Below are 18,055 nucleotides of genomic sequence, written 5' to 3' on the forward strand. Positions count from 1 at the left end.
CGCCAGTGTTCGCGGATTCTGTTTTCCCGCACACTGCATGTTGCGTGATATTACGGCGTTCCTTAAAAGGTTGAACACAAAAGAGTTCCGATTTCATTCAACTTAGCAATCATGAAGCGCACTGTAGACCCACCGAAGTGAGTGTAAGTGCGGAAAGCTAACCTTCCATGTTCCGGAACGCCCGTTCTATTATGACGCGGAGCGGATAAATTTCGAGTTGAAATTACTCTAACATACTATTGTTTTAAAATGTAAAGGCAGTTTCGAATTAAAAGTCTGAATTTCGGTAATGGGGCCGACATTGTACTTCGAATTACAAATTATCCGTATTTTGAATTAAACAATTAAAATAACATGCAAAACTGTATCTCATGTTTCCGGGAACGAGAGATTCTTCGAATTAGGCGGGATTTTGAATTATCGAGGTTCTACTGTATATAACTACCGAACAAAATATTAAACTAAGGTATTATATTAACTAGATTACTATTGTACCTTGTTACCACATATGAGGCAGATGCACCTATGCCTGACCCTGTACCTATAGATGACAGCCTAACTTAAAATAGTAAAATATGTGAATATCTCTACTCATACTTAATTTCTTTTTGCATCAGTTTGTAGTTTAACCTGTTTAAGTGCCGAGTTATCAGTTGACTGTTTGGTACCTCAGTACTGAGTTTTTTCATTTGTATGAAAAAAATTGTAGAAACTGCAATTTTTAACTTATCAGTGGGGTGATTAGCTTAAAATGTTTATAAATGTTGGTTCTTTATAAATCTAAATGCAAATGGAAAATCCTACACTTATGTTCAATATTATTTAAAGAGAAAACAAAATTACATGTGCCCACATGTACATCATCTTTATAAAAGTAAAGAGCCCAAAATAAAATTACTTCCTAAAATCTGTAGGCAACTAATACATGTAACTCCTTACAAGTAAATAAGTTGATATTTTAAAATACTTTCTAAACTTGGAATGTGGTGAGAGCTCAATGTTTTCCGCCAGTTGTTTGTGATACTAATTTGTTTCATCATCAAACAGTTGCACCAACTCCACTGGCAGAATAGTTTAAAAAAATCAATGATCTTGCGGTTGTCCTCCAACACTACTTGGCTCCCAGAGTTTGTCAGAGTTACTTGAAAGTCTGGTGGAGAAAAGTCATTCGTCCACCATGAAAATAGTGATGAAATAGCTTTTGAACTCACCATGTTTTTCTTCCTTCGTTTAGAGAGAGGCTCTGTTTCTTTCTCACTTACAATATTTTCAGCTCTCTTTGTATCATCTCACTTTACTTAACAATTCATTAAAATATTCAAAAACCACTTAACAATTCATTAAAATCATCATCTTTAACATCACTTTCCACTGTGGTTAATAACTGAAAGAGTCTTTGATCCGAAATAACATCACTGCGAGAGCAACTAGCTTGTTGTTCCGCCATGCTTCTTTATATCATAGATGAGGGGAGTCAGGTGCCTTGGGGTCTGCCTGAGACTTGTTCTCGTACAAAACCGTCGCTTCGGTGACATAAAACGTATACGGATATCAATCCTTAAAAAAAAAATTAAAATCATATCATAGATGAGCTCCACACGCGTCTTTAAAAAGCTCTGCAAGTTACTTCCCGAAGCTATACGCTGTGATCAATTAGTTCTACATAATGCCCACCACATGGCGGTTAAATGTCCCTCTTTGAAAGAAAAAAAAAATGAGTTGGCAGTAATTAAAGTTATGATCTAGATCTGCAAGTCCTTTGTATAGAGGGGAGCATCAACAAACAAACTTTGAAGAGAACATTAGCATTTTTCATAAGGAAGTTAGCACAAGTAAATAAGGTATTTATTATATTTTGTTTATTGGGTTCTGAAAGTTCAATGTTTGATAGTATGTTCAATGAATGTGTATGAATTCTATATGGTAGCTGAAGTGAAAATTATAAATTTTCACATAAATTATGAAGGGTCAGCCATTGGTATGCCATAGTGGGGCCTTATACCTACAGCTGACACATTAGTGTGAAAAAATGATTTTGGTATGTTTCAAATTAGAAACATTCAGTTTATACTAGTTAGATAGTGGATACAGTGGCCATGATCGTTAAGACATCAAGTCTATATGGTCTGACACCGTGGTTAACCAGTTCAAGTCCCGTTGGTCGAAAAAAATTTCACTATCAGAATGTTGGCGGCAGGGTAAGAGAGGTGGTAGTAAACAATTTGTAATCACCAGATTGCGTGCCAAACGCCTGGATTAAATTCTAAACGTCTCCGCAGTGCTCATATGGATTCAGCGCATATGATACTGTTGATGATGATGATGATTCATTTGTCGGATGGGGACGTGAAGCCTTGAACAGACCCCTTGGTGCTATTCAATAGGAGTAGGCTATGTGCTGGCACCGGATTCCACCTTCTGCCTCCCTACTATCGTGTATCACGTCATTCATTTTATCTCAATAAATTCTCCGATGAGGCTGACCTAGCCGGAGTTTCTTCTATTCTAGGAACTGTTAATTTCATTACCACAACTATTAATATACGTGCTCCAGGAATGTCTCTGGATCAAACCCCTCTGTTTGTATGGTCTGTAGCTATTACAGCTCTACTCCTTCTCCCTCTCTTCCTGTACCAGATGAAGCTATTACTATACTACTCACTGATCTAAACTTAAATCATTCATTCTTTGATCCCGCTGTCAAGAAGATTCATCTATCTTCATACCCAACTTCACAGAGAAACGGGACAAAGGGTGGATATACATACATACTAGTTAGATATAATATTTCTCTATATGCATTTCAGTGGGCTTGGCAAACTGATATGTAATAGCAACTTCTGGCTCAGTGAGGAAAGCAATGGGAAACTACCTCACACATTTCCCTAGTATGCCTCTTCAGTGATGCCTAGGCCAATTATGACAGCTGATGGTGGAGCTGTTGAGGATCCAACCAGCCTTCGGGCTGATGACTAAACATACATGTGATTCTCCAATAAGGGAACATGAAACTGACCCCATGTGTAGTGTAGGCAACTGATATAAACCATAATCCAAAGCTAATACACTGCGTGCATATTTTTAAAATGTAGTCACTCCTATCTTTCAGGTGGTGATATAAAATGGACCCTCAACAAAGTAAATATCCAAAACACCTACAGTCATCTGTGGCTGCTGCATTCAATGAGGTGAAACGAGGAGTGCCAGTAAATACGGCAGCTTCAAAATAAGGGGTAGAAAAAAAGGCTAAGGGGAAATACCCTGCTTATAATGACACGATATCTGTAATATTTAGGCTGTAAATCATAAACAATTATCTGATAAAAGGGTCATTTATTTTGTTATATCATACAATATAATCTGCGTCAGCCGTAGATGCAAAAAGTGTCAGCCTTAGGAGAATGAGGAAAAATAAGGTGTCAGCTACAAGTACGAAAATACATGTTTTAAAAATTAACTTTAAGTGATAATTATTGGCTACACATTTTCTTTCAATGCATCTTGTTGGGCACAAAGAGATTTATCTGATGGTACACAGAGATAATGTGTGACATGCTTAGAAAAATTTTTCCCTGGATTATGTAAAAAATATTATTAAAGTGTCAGCTACTAGTGCATCTACCTTAACATGCTATACTATTAAAAAATACTAAAGAATAAATTCATAAACTCTACACTACAAAATATAAATCCACAAAAAACCTAGCACAGATACCACAAGAAGAACTGAGCACAATACAACACACAACTGATAGCACGTGGTTACAGTAAACAACAGATCGACAACATTGGTAACCGGAACTGGAGTCTAACGCGCTCTATTGGAGCGGTCGGCTGCCTATGATGGGTTGTTTATTAATTCACTTACCCTCCGCCAAAAAGCAGCGCTCAAATATCAAGTCAAAACTCATAAGAACTTATGGACTGCTCCACTAAGGTCGGGGCACAGCACTTCTAAAATACGTCTCCTTTTTTCTTTATCTAAAGAATCTTTCATTTCACCACCATCAAATCATGCTTTTATCAACTTTTACTTCATTTAAAGACAGTATCATCTTACCCGTTTTATTGCTGCTTTAGGGAAGGCAGATCTGCGATACATTTCATATCTGTCGAGTTGTTCTTCAGTAAAATTGGACACTAATACCCTGTAAAGAGAATAAAATAATCAAATAATGACCAGCACAAACAATGAGCGAAACTATCTTCCCCCTTAATTTTTATGAAATATGAGGGAGAAGTACAGGATAATGGCAATTCAAGAGGGTAGTTGAAATACCACTTTAAAACTAGGCCTAACATTGAGCAAGTTAAGTGTTGAATGTTTGAGGCAATAAAAAATAACAGGGGATATTAAATTTTAATTTCCACTAGTCTATATTCACTTTAAGCTGATTAGTTTCTGATATCACCAACCATATTCTCCTTATATGCGTACTCTTAAAACACTATATTTGTTCCCACTTCATTACATATACTGCCATGTTACTAAGTAAAATTTATGCAGGAAAAAGAACAATAATCTACATAAAACTAAAACTGAAATAGCTGCAGATTTAGGAAATACCTGTAACACACATTCACAGTCCATAGAAAAAGAAACACTATTTTACAGTACATGAATTTTTAAAATTGGGTGCAAAATCAACAAAATATTACCATCAATAACAGGGGAGATAGGGGCCTACTCCGCAAATTTGGAAAATGCTCTCCTAACATGGTTGTGGCAAAAATGTTGCATCTCTCCCAGTCAGAAGCAACATGTTGAAAACTTTAGCTAAAATGATTATCATCACTGAAGATTTTAAGGCCTTGTCAACATGACTGCAAGGATTTAAAGATAGTCACAGAATCTCCAGAAGAACAGTTGCGGCAAGTCCAAGTCTGTGGACGAAGTCACGGTGAAGCACTGGAAAGAGATTTTAACAGAAATCACAAGAGAATATCAACCTCAAAACATTTAAAACTGTGATGAGATCAGTCTTTTTCTACAATCTCCTTCCAAGTAAAACATTAGCTAAGAAATGTGACCGTGCCCTGATGGAGGGTATAAAAGCAAGAATCGTGTTACTGTTCTTCCCACCTCAAATGCGGGTAGCTGTAACAAACTACCTCCACTTATGATAGGAAAAATCTCAAAATCCGAGGTGCTTCAGGACTGTCAAAACAAAAACTTACTGATTATGAGTCCAATAGAAATTTGTGAATGACCACGGTTGTTATGGAACAATGGATAAAGAAATTGGATCTTAAAATGAAAATGGAAAAGAAGAAGATACTGCTTCTAATGGATTGGTGTGCAGCTCACCCACCCAAAATAGCCTTGGAAAATGTTTGAGCAGAATTCTTCCCCTCATACTGCACCAGCACTCTGCAGCTGCAGCAGCTTGAACTGGGTATCATTGCCAACTTCAAAGTGCACTACAGGAAAATGTTTGTACAACATTTACTAACATTTCCAGTTGTCACAATTGAATTTTTTTCCCATGAATCTACTCCAGGCCATGGAGTTCATTTTGGCTACCTGGGAGCATGTCTCATCCTCCACAATCAACAACTGTTTCTGTAAAGCTAGTCTTTTACAAGAAGAGGCCTCCTTTTGTAAAGATATTGAAGATGCATCTCACAGTGAGCAGCTATATTTACCAGACAGGGGTTAACGTACAAATGTACACTTTGATGATGATTTCACTGTATGTGGAGACTTAAAGAGGACGAGGAGATCATTGCTGTTGTTTGTCAACATGGTGCTGGTTCTAGTGATGGAGAAGGTGACTTCCGGAGATCTCCTTTTTTATGTACAGGCATTGTTTGTAGCTTGTTGTGCTATCTGTTGGCTATAATTTTACCTACTTTCAATTATGTCATGGAGTAGAGGGATCACATAGATTTTAGTGCCAAAGTGTATTTTTAATTGTACCGTCTTTGTAGCCATTGAAACTTTGTATATACATGAGTGTTCTTACGCGCCGAGAATCAATGTACAAGATGGCGCACCCATGGCAACGTGCCCTATGTGACAACAAAGTATTTCAACATTTATATGCAGATTCATTATCTGGTGTGCCATATGAGTGATGAGCCCTGAGAATTCTCGTAGTTTTTCAGCTGACAGTAGGTGACAGCCGACAGTAGGGGACGGGCTGCGAGAATTCTCACTTTTATGCACCTTGTATTTCTTTGATTACTGATGAAATTGAGGGCGAGATTATGAGTTTCAAACGGTGTAGTCATGGAATATAAATTGTCGCTGCATCTTTCCTTCTTTAAATCTTCGTGTATTTAACAAAATAATGTTGGATATGTAGAGCTATTCCCTGGAGCTCCAGTGCAGATATCAACATGACACGGCATATTCAGTTGCCGACAGCTACCGGTAATTGTGATTATGTACAGACCGGTTATAATAGGTACCGAGTGACAGTAAATTAGATATTTCTAATGATTAACGACTAACACTAAACAGGGAATAGCCGTAAAGAGAAATCCTTGCATGTTTGAAAACAATGAGTATACAAATGGCACAAATACAGCATTCATACTACACTGTGCTTAGAAAGACTATCAAATGGAGCCACAAACGGTACTGCTTTGAAAAATATCACAACGTACAGACTATGAAGCAACATAGTGAGTACAAGTTCCAAGTTTTAGGTCGATATCTTGAATACATTTCGAATTACAGTAGTTTGAGTGCAGCAGTATAATTTTTTCATGGAGTCTTGGAACTATCCGGTCTACATGGGGTAGCAGCCTCTCGTCAATGTGTTAATATTCCTATTGTTTTTCTAAGTCTCTGCATATGTTGGCATTGTGTACAATACTCTAGTGTAATATTTCTAACAAATTTGGGCACTAAATAAGGTAATGCCCCTATGTCTGACAGCTGAACTTAAGACATAAAATAATGAGAATACAGTAAAACCTCGTTAATTCGAAGTTGTTGGGACTCAAAAATCGGACTTCGAATTATGTGATTTCGAATTAACCGTCAATTCGCAATTCAGAAGTACCAACCCTTGCCGCGTTACAAAATTTTCTGAGGCCCGTTACTGCATGCATTTAACCTTGATTCACAGTTTATACCTTTCAAAAGCCATGAAAAAAGAACTATTTCCAAAATGTATCCAAGAAGGTGCATTTACAGTATTCAAATAATGCACTCGGATATCTCACTGGTAAACATAACCTCACGCAATGAAAGAAAGAAAAAAAGCACGATTCAAAGACGAGGAGAAATCTATGCTCGCTCCCATGTGCAAGTGCTTTATTAATTGGATTACTATACTGTATGCATTTTAGATGCCTTGTATTTACACAGAAAGTACCCGATGCCCTTAAAATCGAACTTTCCTATGACTCTATCCTTGTACGATTTCCCGCCATGGCACTTCTCTCGTACTTCAGAAATGTAAACACTTGCTGCGTCACAAAGTATTCTAAGACCCATTAATACATGCAATCGCCTCGTAAACCTTTCAAATGCCATGGAAAAAACTATTTCCAAAATGTATCCAACGAGGTGCATTTACAATGTTCAAATAATGCACTTGGATAGATCACTGACAAACATAACCTCACGCAACGAAAGAAAAAAAAATCGCACAATTCACAGACAAGGATAAATTATGCCGGTTCCCCTGTGCAAATGCTTTATTTTTTTGGATTTCTTTACTGTTTGCATTTTTATTAAAGATGCTTTGTACTGGCATGGAAAGTGCCCGACGCTCATAAAACATTGTGGCTTATCGAAGTTTTGTATGACGGGGGGATGAAGTATCTCGCTTCCATGTGCACTGCAACGCACTACTATGACCCCCATCCCTCACACTGTACGATTTCCCGGCTGGCAATTTCTCCTTTTGGGCTCGCATTAAAATAAAGCAATGCAGTTCACCGGCAATGTCAATATTGTTCGGTGCCTATGAATTGATTATATTTGCCATGCTTTTTGGTCAACTGTCGGCATCGCCAGTGTTCGCGGATTCTGTTTTCCCGCACACTGCATGTTGCGTGATATTACGGCGTTCCTTAAGAGGTTGAACACAAAAGAGTTCCGATTTCATTCAACTTAGCAATCATGAAGCGCACTGTAGACCCACCGAAGTGAGTGTAAGTGCGGAAAGCTAACCTTCCACGTTCCGGAACGCCCGTTCTATTATGATGCGGAGCGGATAAATTTCGAGTTGAAATTACTCTAACATACTATTGTTTTAACATGTAAAGGTAGTTTCGAATTAAAAGTCTGAATTTCGGTAATGGGGCCGACATTGTACTTCGAATTACAAATTATCCGTGTTTTGAATTAAACAATTAAAATAACATGCAAAACTGTATCTCACATTTCCAGGAACGAGAGACTCTTCGAATTAGGCGGGATTTTGAATTAACCGATTTCGAATTATCAAGGTTCTACTGTATCTCCATTCATACTTAATTTCCTTTTGCATCCGTTTCTAAATGTTTCTCTTTGAAAAAAAAAAAAAAAGTTGGCAGTAGCGAAAGTTATGATCCAGATCTACAACTCCTTTGTGTGAAAGGGAGCATCAGCAAACAAAGTTTGGAGGAAACCTTAGCATTTTTTCATAAGAAGGTTAATGCAAGTGAATACAGTATTATACCGTATTAGCTTGCATATAACTCACCACTGCGTATATCTCACACCCCATTTTTAACATTTGAAATTATTGAGGAAAAAATCCCCACACACAACTTGCATCAATTTCTGACATCATAAAGACATATGGTACATACACAAAATAAAGTTTGGGTATTCCGTTGAAGTGCCTACATTACATATTGGGACTGTACCAATTGCTGTTACAGTACTTTGTACATAACAGTACAAGAAGCTGCATCTCTTTCTACCAGCAAAATGGTTGAGGCTAGCTGTTGTAACAAAAATACCTAACTCGCAAACCCCCTCCCCAAGGCCACATTCCTAGCCAGTCAGTCACACCATAGCCCGCTGCTCACACTCAACCATCCCCTTCACTCTTCAATCTTTGTCAATATTCTAATCGCTACCCGTCCGGCAGATCTGATCACGTGAACTGGGAGTGTTTCCTTGTTGAGGCAGTCACATGATCATGGTATTAGGTATCGTTCATCTGTTGTACTGTCGATAAGTACCAGTATTCTGTCTTCACGTTTCACTCTTGTTTCTCAGTTAAGTTTTCTTGTGTAGGTAAATCTTTAAGTTGTGGAGAAACGTTGGAGTTATACAGCCGAGTTTAAACTCAGTGAAAATATATGCTGAAGAACATGGTAACAGAGCTGCCAGTCGAGAATTCAGTGCGACCGAGTTTAATGTTCGCTACTGGCTGCGCTACAAACCACCAATCGAACATGTAAGGCATTCAGAGGGCCGAAAACTGGAAAGTTTCCTGAGCTGGAAGACTAGTTGCTTCATTACGTTACTGAGTTGCAAAATGATGGCTTTTTTTTTTTTGCTAGGGGCTTTACGTCGCACCGACACAGATAGGTCTTATGGCGACGATGGGATGGGAAAGGCCTAGGAGTTGGAAGGAAGCGGCCGTGGCCTTAATTAAGGTACAGCCCCAGCATTTGCCTGGTGTGAAAATGGGAAACCACGGAAAACCATCTTCAGGGCTGCCGATAGTGGGATTCGAACCTACTATCTCCCGGATGCAAGCTCACAGCCGCGCGCCTCTACGCGCACGGCTAACTCGCCCGGTAAATGATGGCTTTAGCATTTCGCACAAGATGCTACATTTCCAAGCGCGCGAACTAGCGATTAAAGGAAGAATCAGCTGTTCAGATCTGAAACTGAGCCGGGGTTGGATCCGTAGATTCATAACATGAAAGGGATTGTGTCTGCGAAAGCGATTTCAGCGACAAAATCATCGATTTTCATCGCCATGTGATAGCAATATGGAAGAAAAACAATTGACCCTTATTTCAAATTGGCAACACTGATAAACTTCAACGTGCCCTGCAACACCACTATCAACAAAAAGGGAGAAACTAGCGTGCTTGTACGTACAACTGGGTGTGAAAAACAGCGTTACACTGTCATGCTACCAATAACCGCAGATGGAAGAAGATTGCCACCGTATATTATTTTCAAAAGGAAAGCAGTGCCTAAAGCGAAGTTTCCCAAAGGTATTGATGTACAGGTTCAAGAAAAAGGAGGGGCTGATGACCTAGATGTTAAGCCCCTTAAAACAACAAGCGTCGTCAAGAAAAAGGATGGATGGATACAGCTCTTGTCCAAGACTGGGTCCATACGGTGTGGGGAGCACAGCCGGCGGCATTGCCTTGACGCCCAGCAATGGGACAGTTTCCACGGACACTTGGTGGAAAACATGAAGAAACGTCTTCAGGAAATGAAAATTGATCTCGTTGTAATTCCTGGTGGACTCACACATTGTCTACAGCCCTTAGATGTTTCCGTCAACAAGCCCTTCCAGAACAACATACGTAAATTGTACGCCAAATCGATGACAGGAGGGTAGCATGAGCTGACGCCAGCAGGCAAAATAAGAAGGCAGTCAGTTGAACCCGCGTGAGATTAGGTTGTGCGGGCATGGGTTATGGTGTCGACAGACATTATTGAGAAGAGTTTTTTGAAGATGGGCACCGCAAATGTGTTGGACGGAAGTCAGAATGATATAGTATGGGATGGTGACCAGACTGATGCACATGAGAAAAGCTTGGAGATTGAAGGCAGTGACAATGAATAGGGTACACATACCAGTGGTCTTGTTTCAATAGCCTAATGCAAATGTTATGCTTTTTCGGGAATATGATCTTTCGCACACAAATCCCTGCATATAGGCCTATCACACACCAAAAATGTGCACACTTATTTCTGGTCAAAAAGGTGCGAGTTATATGCAAGCAAATACGGTATTTTGTTTATTGGGTTCAGAAAGTCAAATCTATGTTTGATAGTATGTTTAATGAATGTGTATATATTCTGTATGGTGGCTCAAGTGAAAGTTATAAATTAGGCTATCACAAATTATGGAGGGTCAGCCATTAGTACACCATAGTGGGCCAGCTTAGGGTGAAAAATTACTTTGGTCTGTTTCGGATTAGAAACACTCAGTTTATACTAGCCAGATATAGATACGGTGGTCATGTTTGTTAGGCCATCAAGTTTATATGGTCTGATACCATGGTTAGCCGGTTCAAGTCCTGTTGTTCGAAAACATTTTCACCATCAAAACGTTGGTGGCAGGGTAGAAGAGGTGGTGGTATACAATTTCTAAGAACCAGATTGCGTGCCAAATGCCTGGATTAAATTCAAAACCTCTCCACAGCACTCGTATGGAGAAAAAGCATACGACGCCGTTGATGGAGATTCGTCCGTCGGATGGCGACGTGAAGCACTGAGCAGACCCGTTGGTGCTATTTGACAGACTATGTGCTGACACCGGGTCTCACCCTCTCCATTCCTACTATCATATATCACATCATTCATTTCATCTCATTAACTCCTCTGATGAGACATGATATAGGCTTTTTGGGCTTATGCCGTGTCAAGAAAATAAGATGAAATTCTTTACATTTCGCAGAGAACTTCGCACTCCGTCTTCAGAAGAAAATCTCGACTGTTCACAAGGAAGACTTCTCCAAGAATGAAAGTTTGAATTTAGACGTTAGTAATAGAAGTGTAAGTGGTACGTTCATTCATCACCAGATGGCTCACCATACGCGGCACAGCGCTAGCATTTGAAGCGGAAGCTGACGGCACCATCAGAAACATTCTAAGAGGGGGTCACATAACACGTGTACACACATTATGAAAGTATGACACTGGTAAAAGCCTGGAATGAAACATCTGGTGATGAAGAACGTACAAATTTGGAAATAACCGAAACAAAATAATAGTGAAGAGAGAGGGAAGAGAACTACCTACAGAAATCCTTAATGGCTGGCAACCATGTATTACTTAATTGATAGCCAGCGTCCCTGTTGAAATTGTTAGGATTTCTATGTATTTCCACAGCTTCTCGTGTAATCCTGGACCTGTAGTGTCTAGTGTGGGTATGAGCTTGAGCATCTTGGAACATATCATGACCTGACGATAGGGTGTGCTCAGCTATTACTGATTTGTCTGGCTAGTTGAGACGAATATTTTATTTGTGTTCCTTGATACGCCAATAGACCGGCATGTTTGGCTAATGTATACCTTGCCGCAAGTGTAGGTAATTTTGCATACCCCAGGATGTAAAAGTGGGGAAAATTTGTCCTCAGTCTTACTTAGACTGTGAGCAATTTTAGTGACTGTGCCAAACACAGTCTTTATATTATTTTTGCGAAGGACCTTGGGAATTCGATCTGTCCCCAGGGAACGCAGTGCCACCTAGATTATATGGACTTCCAAAGATCCATAAAGAAGATATTCCCCTCAGAGAGCTCTGAAGGAACTTAAAGATGATTCTGAATTGACCATTCTCTCAGCTGATGTGATAGTGGTTATGGACACTGGAGAGTATAAGAATAAGATCTCGGCTATAGTCAAAGCCTGTTTACAGACTGAGCTCACATGACCCTGCAACTTGTGTGACCAACACCACTGTGAAGCTCTTAAGGCAATCCTCAATTCCAAAAGAGGAGGCTAAACATCTGTCCCCAGCGGACGCAGTGCCATCTAGATTATATGGACTTCCAAAGATCCATAAAGAAGCCTTTCCCCTCAGACCTACTGTTAATGCAATAGGTTCTCCTATGTATGACCTGGCTAACTACCTAAGCAAATGACTTCAGCCACACATAGGACGTACTGAATTATATGTTAGGGACTCTCTGTATGTTGTCAACAAGTTGTCTACCATAACCCTTCAACCTAATGCACTTCTGGTGAGTTCTGATGTGGATTCCTTGATTACTAAAGTGCCGTCTCTTGTTGAACATCTGTTCCCTGAGGATATTACTAAGCTATTTTACCACTGCATGACTTCCAGCTGTTTCTTGTGGGATGGGAAATTTTATGAATAGACGGACGAGGTGGCTATGGAAAGTCCACTTTCGCCAGTAGTGGCTAATTTCTTTATGGAGCATGTTGAAGAGGAGGCTACTGCTTCAGCGCTCGTCAAACCTATGATTTGGTGGAAGTGTGTTGATGATACTTTTGTGGTCTGGACAGAAGGTCCTGAAAAATTTCATCCATTTCTAAACCACCTAAATCAGCAACATCCTTCAATTAAATTTACTATGGAGATGTAGTCTGACGGATGCCTTCCTTTCTTGGATGTTCTAGTAAGAAAGAATCCGGATGGCTCCTTAGGACATAAATACAAAGTATGTTACAAGTGTTTATTTATATATCCACCTATTCAATACAAAGAGATCTTTTTAGAAATTAAATATTATTATAAAATGTTAAGGGACATGTTTCGCCCATACCGACAAATCACTACCTTCATGCAGATTCTCGTCACCATCCAGCACAAAAACAAGGCATTCTCATGCCACTCACCAAGAGGGCGATACGAATTTGTGAGCCATCAAATATCCAGGGGGAGATGGACACACTCAAAATCACGTTCAAGGGTAATGGTTACAGCAATGTGCAGATTCATAGAACCCTGTATCCCAGAGGAATGACCAAGCAAAGCTCACACAAAGAAGAAGTGAAGGGAACTGCCTACCTGCCTTACATTCACAACACCGCAGATCGAATTGCCAAGGTCCTCCACAAACATAATATAAAAACCGTGTTTGGCACCGTCACTAAAATTGCTCACAGTCTAGGTAAAACCAAGAACAAATTATCCCCACTTTTACATCCCACAAAAAACCAAACTGGACAAGTTGAGGAATGATGTGGTTAGGAAGGAAGCTGGGATTTTTACATCATTGTTAGATCGGATTAGCATGTCCAGACTGAGGTGGTTTGGGCATTTAATGAGGTTGGAGCCAACAAGGACAGCATATTTTAACTTGGAGCGACATGTAGCAGGGAAACGGATGGTGGGAAGACCAAGAACCCACTGGAGGATGGACATCGTAAAGATGGACATTGCAGATCAGAGAAGGACACTAAAGGACGTCATTAACAATAGAACGTATCTCAATAAGACAGAATGGAAGAGGCTCGCCAACAGTACCCGGGAAATTGAAACTGTTAAATGATGATGATGATATTTTATGTCCTGGGGTACATATACAAAATTCCCTGTACTTGCGGCAAGGTATACATTGGCCAAACATGCCGGTCCATTAGTACTTATATCAAGGAAAACAAACAAACTATTTATCTCAACCAGCCAGAAAAAATCAGCAAAAAATCGGCCTAACTTCGGGTCATGATATCGTGTTCCAAGATGCTCGAGCACTTACCCACACTAGACACTACAGGTCCAGGATTATACGTGAAGCTGTGAAAATACATAGAAATCCTAACAATTTCATCAGGGACACTGGCTATCAATTAAGCAATACGTGGTTGCCAGCCATTAAGGATTTACGTAGGTAGTTCCCTTCCCTGTCTCTCCACTATTATTTCGTTTCGGTGTTTTCCAAATTCATACGTTCCTCTTCACCAGGCTTGTGTCAGTGATATATTTTCATAATGTGTGTACACCTGTTATGTGACCCGCTCTCAAACTAATTTTGGTAGTGCTATCAGCTTCCACTTCGAATGCTAGCGCTGTACTGCATATGGTGTGCCAAGCTCAATCTGATGGTACATACAGATAATGTGCAACTGTTTAGCAATTTTTTCCCCTTGAATTATTGAAAAAATTAAACTGTCAGCTAGTAGTGCATCTACCTTAATTTGCAACATTTTTTTTTACAGAGACAATGCAAGTTTACTCATTTAAGTGAAAAGAAATTCCTGTTAATATTAAAACTAAAAGTGTTTACCGTCAATCTATTCATTAACAATATTGCAAACCTGGTACATTAAATGAATCAAAGGTACAAACTGACCTACACTGTTAACTTATATCTCTGAAATAACCTGTCTTTAATCTTACTACTAAAAATTATCAAATTTATTTTAATAACTAGCCTATATGACATAATATCTAAACCTGATTTCTATGTAATTATTGGTTACCAGTATGCATTAAATTTACTCATCACCTCTATATATATATATATATGTTTAACTGGGGTTGAACTATTTATCAAGTGCATCGGAAGTTAGATTTCCTTCAGGAGTGTGTATGTGTGTTCATATATAACCAATGAGCCCAAGAGTTACAGGTTATTGGTTTGCTCACAGTATATAAACTTATGCCGGGGGAAACAATAGGCCTATATAAGAATTCTTTCAGATGTTTTTGAAGACTTTCGTGTGGAGCGTGGCATTGTATGGAAGTGAAACATGGACGATAACTGGCTCAGAAAGAAAGAGAATAGAAGCTTTTGAAATGTGGTGTTACAGAAGAATGCTGAAGGTGAGATGGATAGATCGAATCACGAATGAAGAGATACTGAATCGAATTGGTGAGAGGAGATCGATTTGGCTAAATTTGACGAGAAGAAGAGATAGAATGATAGGACACATCTTACGACACCCAGGACTTGTTCAGTTGGTTTTTGAAGGAAGTGTAGGGGGTAAGAACGGTAGGAGTAGACCAAGATATGAATATGACAAGCAGATTAGAGCAGATGTAGGATGCAATAGTTACGTAGAAATGAAAAGGTTAGCACAAGATAGGGTGGCATGGAGAGCTGCATCAAACCAGTCTATGGACTGAAGACTCAAACAACAACATGTGTGTATTTGTATATATACAGTACATTTAAATTTCACCGTTGACTGATCTTTCTTCAAGTGAACAGCAGTGGCACCAACAACTTTTAACTTCTTTCGCCAAATATGAATTAAGTTAGAGGGAGGCATGCTTCAGTCGACCATTCGCACGTTTCGTAAAGATAAAAAGCGTAGAAAAATGACGTGAAATAATATCATAGCATCAAGGGCGCCTATAGGATAATTTGTAGTGGGGGGAGTAGATCTGGGGGAATGTAGTATTTTTAATATTTTGGTAGATGAATGGTGACTTGCATTCTACGGTAGAATACCACCCACGGTATTTCCTACCACTTCTAAGTAATACCGACTTTTAAATCATATTCTTGAAAGAAACACACCTGACTACATAAGATTTTTTCCTTTCCTTTCCCCGGGCATGGACGCCCTTGCATAGCACGATACATTGATCCTTCATGCCTGGCATGGACCCACCAGCCTGCCCCAGAAGTACTTATGTTTATTATTTGTGGTGTCGTCCGAAACGCGACATGTTTAACCTCTAATCTATATTTATGAATGGTCAACGGAAGTTTTACCAAAAACGTACTGCATTTTCTCTCGTTCTTCTTCTTCTAGCTCCTTTCTACTTTTAACTTCTTTCTTCTTGTCTTTCTTTTCATTGGTTGTAGGCTTGGGGAGCATTATATCTTGCTGAAACAAAGGTTTGATCTCTTTAACTAATTCCCCATCTGTTGTCATGGCAGTGCTTGTTTCAAAATTGTCATTATTACTCAGTATATCTTCCAATGCACTGGCTGCTTTATTCAAATTAGGATCGTCAGTCTCATTGCCATCAGAGTCAGACCTATTATAGGAAGCATATTCCGCATCACTTTCCTGTTTCAGAGTCGGTGAACTGTCCTGACCATGTTCAGAATTGTGCAAATTTGCGTAATCATCATTCGCCTCAAAGTTGTCAAAACTGACTTTACTGTTCAAAATGTTGTTGCTTTCACTTGGCAAATCATCCCTTGAAAATATATTTTCCATATTGATATAATTAACTATTTCACGTACATCCAAAAATCACTCATTTCCACCTTCAAAATACAAGAAAACTAAGATGTTATACTCGGAGAGAAATGCATAAAGTTTAACTAAACACTACTCTCAAACACAAGGATATTCATTCTTGAATTTCATTCGTATAACCTGCGTATTACAGAATGGAAATTGTTGTTGTTGTTGTTGTTGGAGAAGTTCTGTTCTGTTCGTGAAGTTGATTTGGGCTCGTTATTTCACCCAGACACAGTTGTTGGAGAAGTTATGGGCTCGAACAAGACCATCTACAATAATATCAGACCTTAATACAAAAACAACATGGCCGACGCATCGGTTCCATGTAAACACGCCTGTGATACACAAATATAACCTTTTGATTATTGTATTGAATTGCTAAGCTGTCAATAATAACGAACAGGAACTCTACTTTGGGTAATAGACCAACACTATCTAGAAATAGCCTCTGTTTAGCTAAGCAATGTGTGGATAATTCAAAATATACGGTACATATTTTCTATGAACTAGTATCGTAAAGGAAATTGGTAATATAGGATTGAATTCTAAAATAACAGTCCTGGGGGAATATTTGATACGTTTCAATTCAGTCAATTAATTAATAATCTCCTATGATCTGAATTTAGGGCTGACAACCAAATGGCAGATTACGTATCAAATGTCTACTTAGAACTTTCTTAAGTGATTTCAAAGAAATTGGAAATTTATCGAATTGGTGTAGATATAGTGGGGAGCACCCTTGGTAAATTATTCCAGACTGTAATTCTTCATCCTATAAATCAATACTTGTTTTAGAAATACATTTAATCGAATGACCTTTCTATTACCATATGTTTTAAGTACTGTAGGCCTATAATAGCCTACCTCGTTCAAGAATTTTTTTAGAAACTTAACCTTGTCGCGAATTTCAATTCTCTCATAACAATGATTCTGATAGGTCCTAATGATCAACCAAACTGCTACATCTGTTCACTTCAGAGAATCTACAGGAGAATGAACTTGAAATTCTCTGGTAGCATATTTATTTTCGTTTAAATCACTTTAACATCCACATCGTTGGTAACGTAAATACATACTGTAAGGGACAGTATATCAATTGATACCTTGTTCTCTAATTTAACAAGGAGAATATAATCTTCATTCACAGATAAATAAATAGCTTTATCACTTTTTATAACCTCAATTTTAAAATCCTCCAAAGGTATAGTAATTGAGAAATGTACTAGGATTGGCACCAACACAGAGTTTTGGTCTTATCCGAAAAAAAAAACAGCTCATCAAGTACACGGAACACAT

General features: G+C 38.8%; 1 protein-coding gene across 1 annotated transcript in view; it reads right to left on the reverse strand.

Annotated features, from left to right (window-relative positions):
• Positions 1 to 16,960, reverse strand: part of Taf11 (TATA-box binding protein associated factor 11) — a 70,966-nt gene extending 54,006 nt beyond the window's left edge. Inside the window, exons 1-2 of the mRNA XM_067140156.2 lie at positions 16,290 to 16,960; positions 4,061 to 4,148 (exon numbers count right to left, since the gene is read on the reverse strand). Coding sequence (XP_066996257.1) covers positions 4,061 to 4,148; positions 16,290 to 16,732 — 531 coding nt within the window. The 5' untranslated portion in view covers positions 16,733 to 16,960. The remainder of the gene's footprint in view (positions 1 to 4,060; positions 4,149 to 16,289) is intronic.
• Between the last annotated feature and the right edge of the window lie 1,095 nt (positions 16,961 to 18,055).

Source organism: Anabrus simplex, chromosome 1 (genome assembly GCF_040414725.1).
Source record: "Anabrus simplex isolate iqAnaSimp1 chromosome 1, ASM4041472v1, whole genome shotgun sequence".
NCBI classification, from domain to species: domain Eukaryota; kingdom Metazoa; phylum Arthropoda; class Insecta; order Orthoptera; family Tettigoniidae; genus Anabrus; species Anabrus simplex.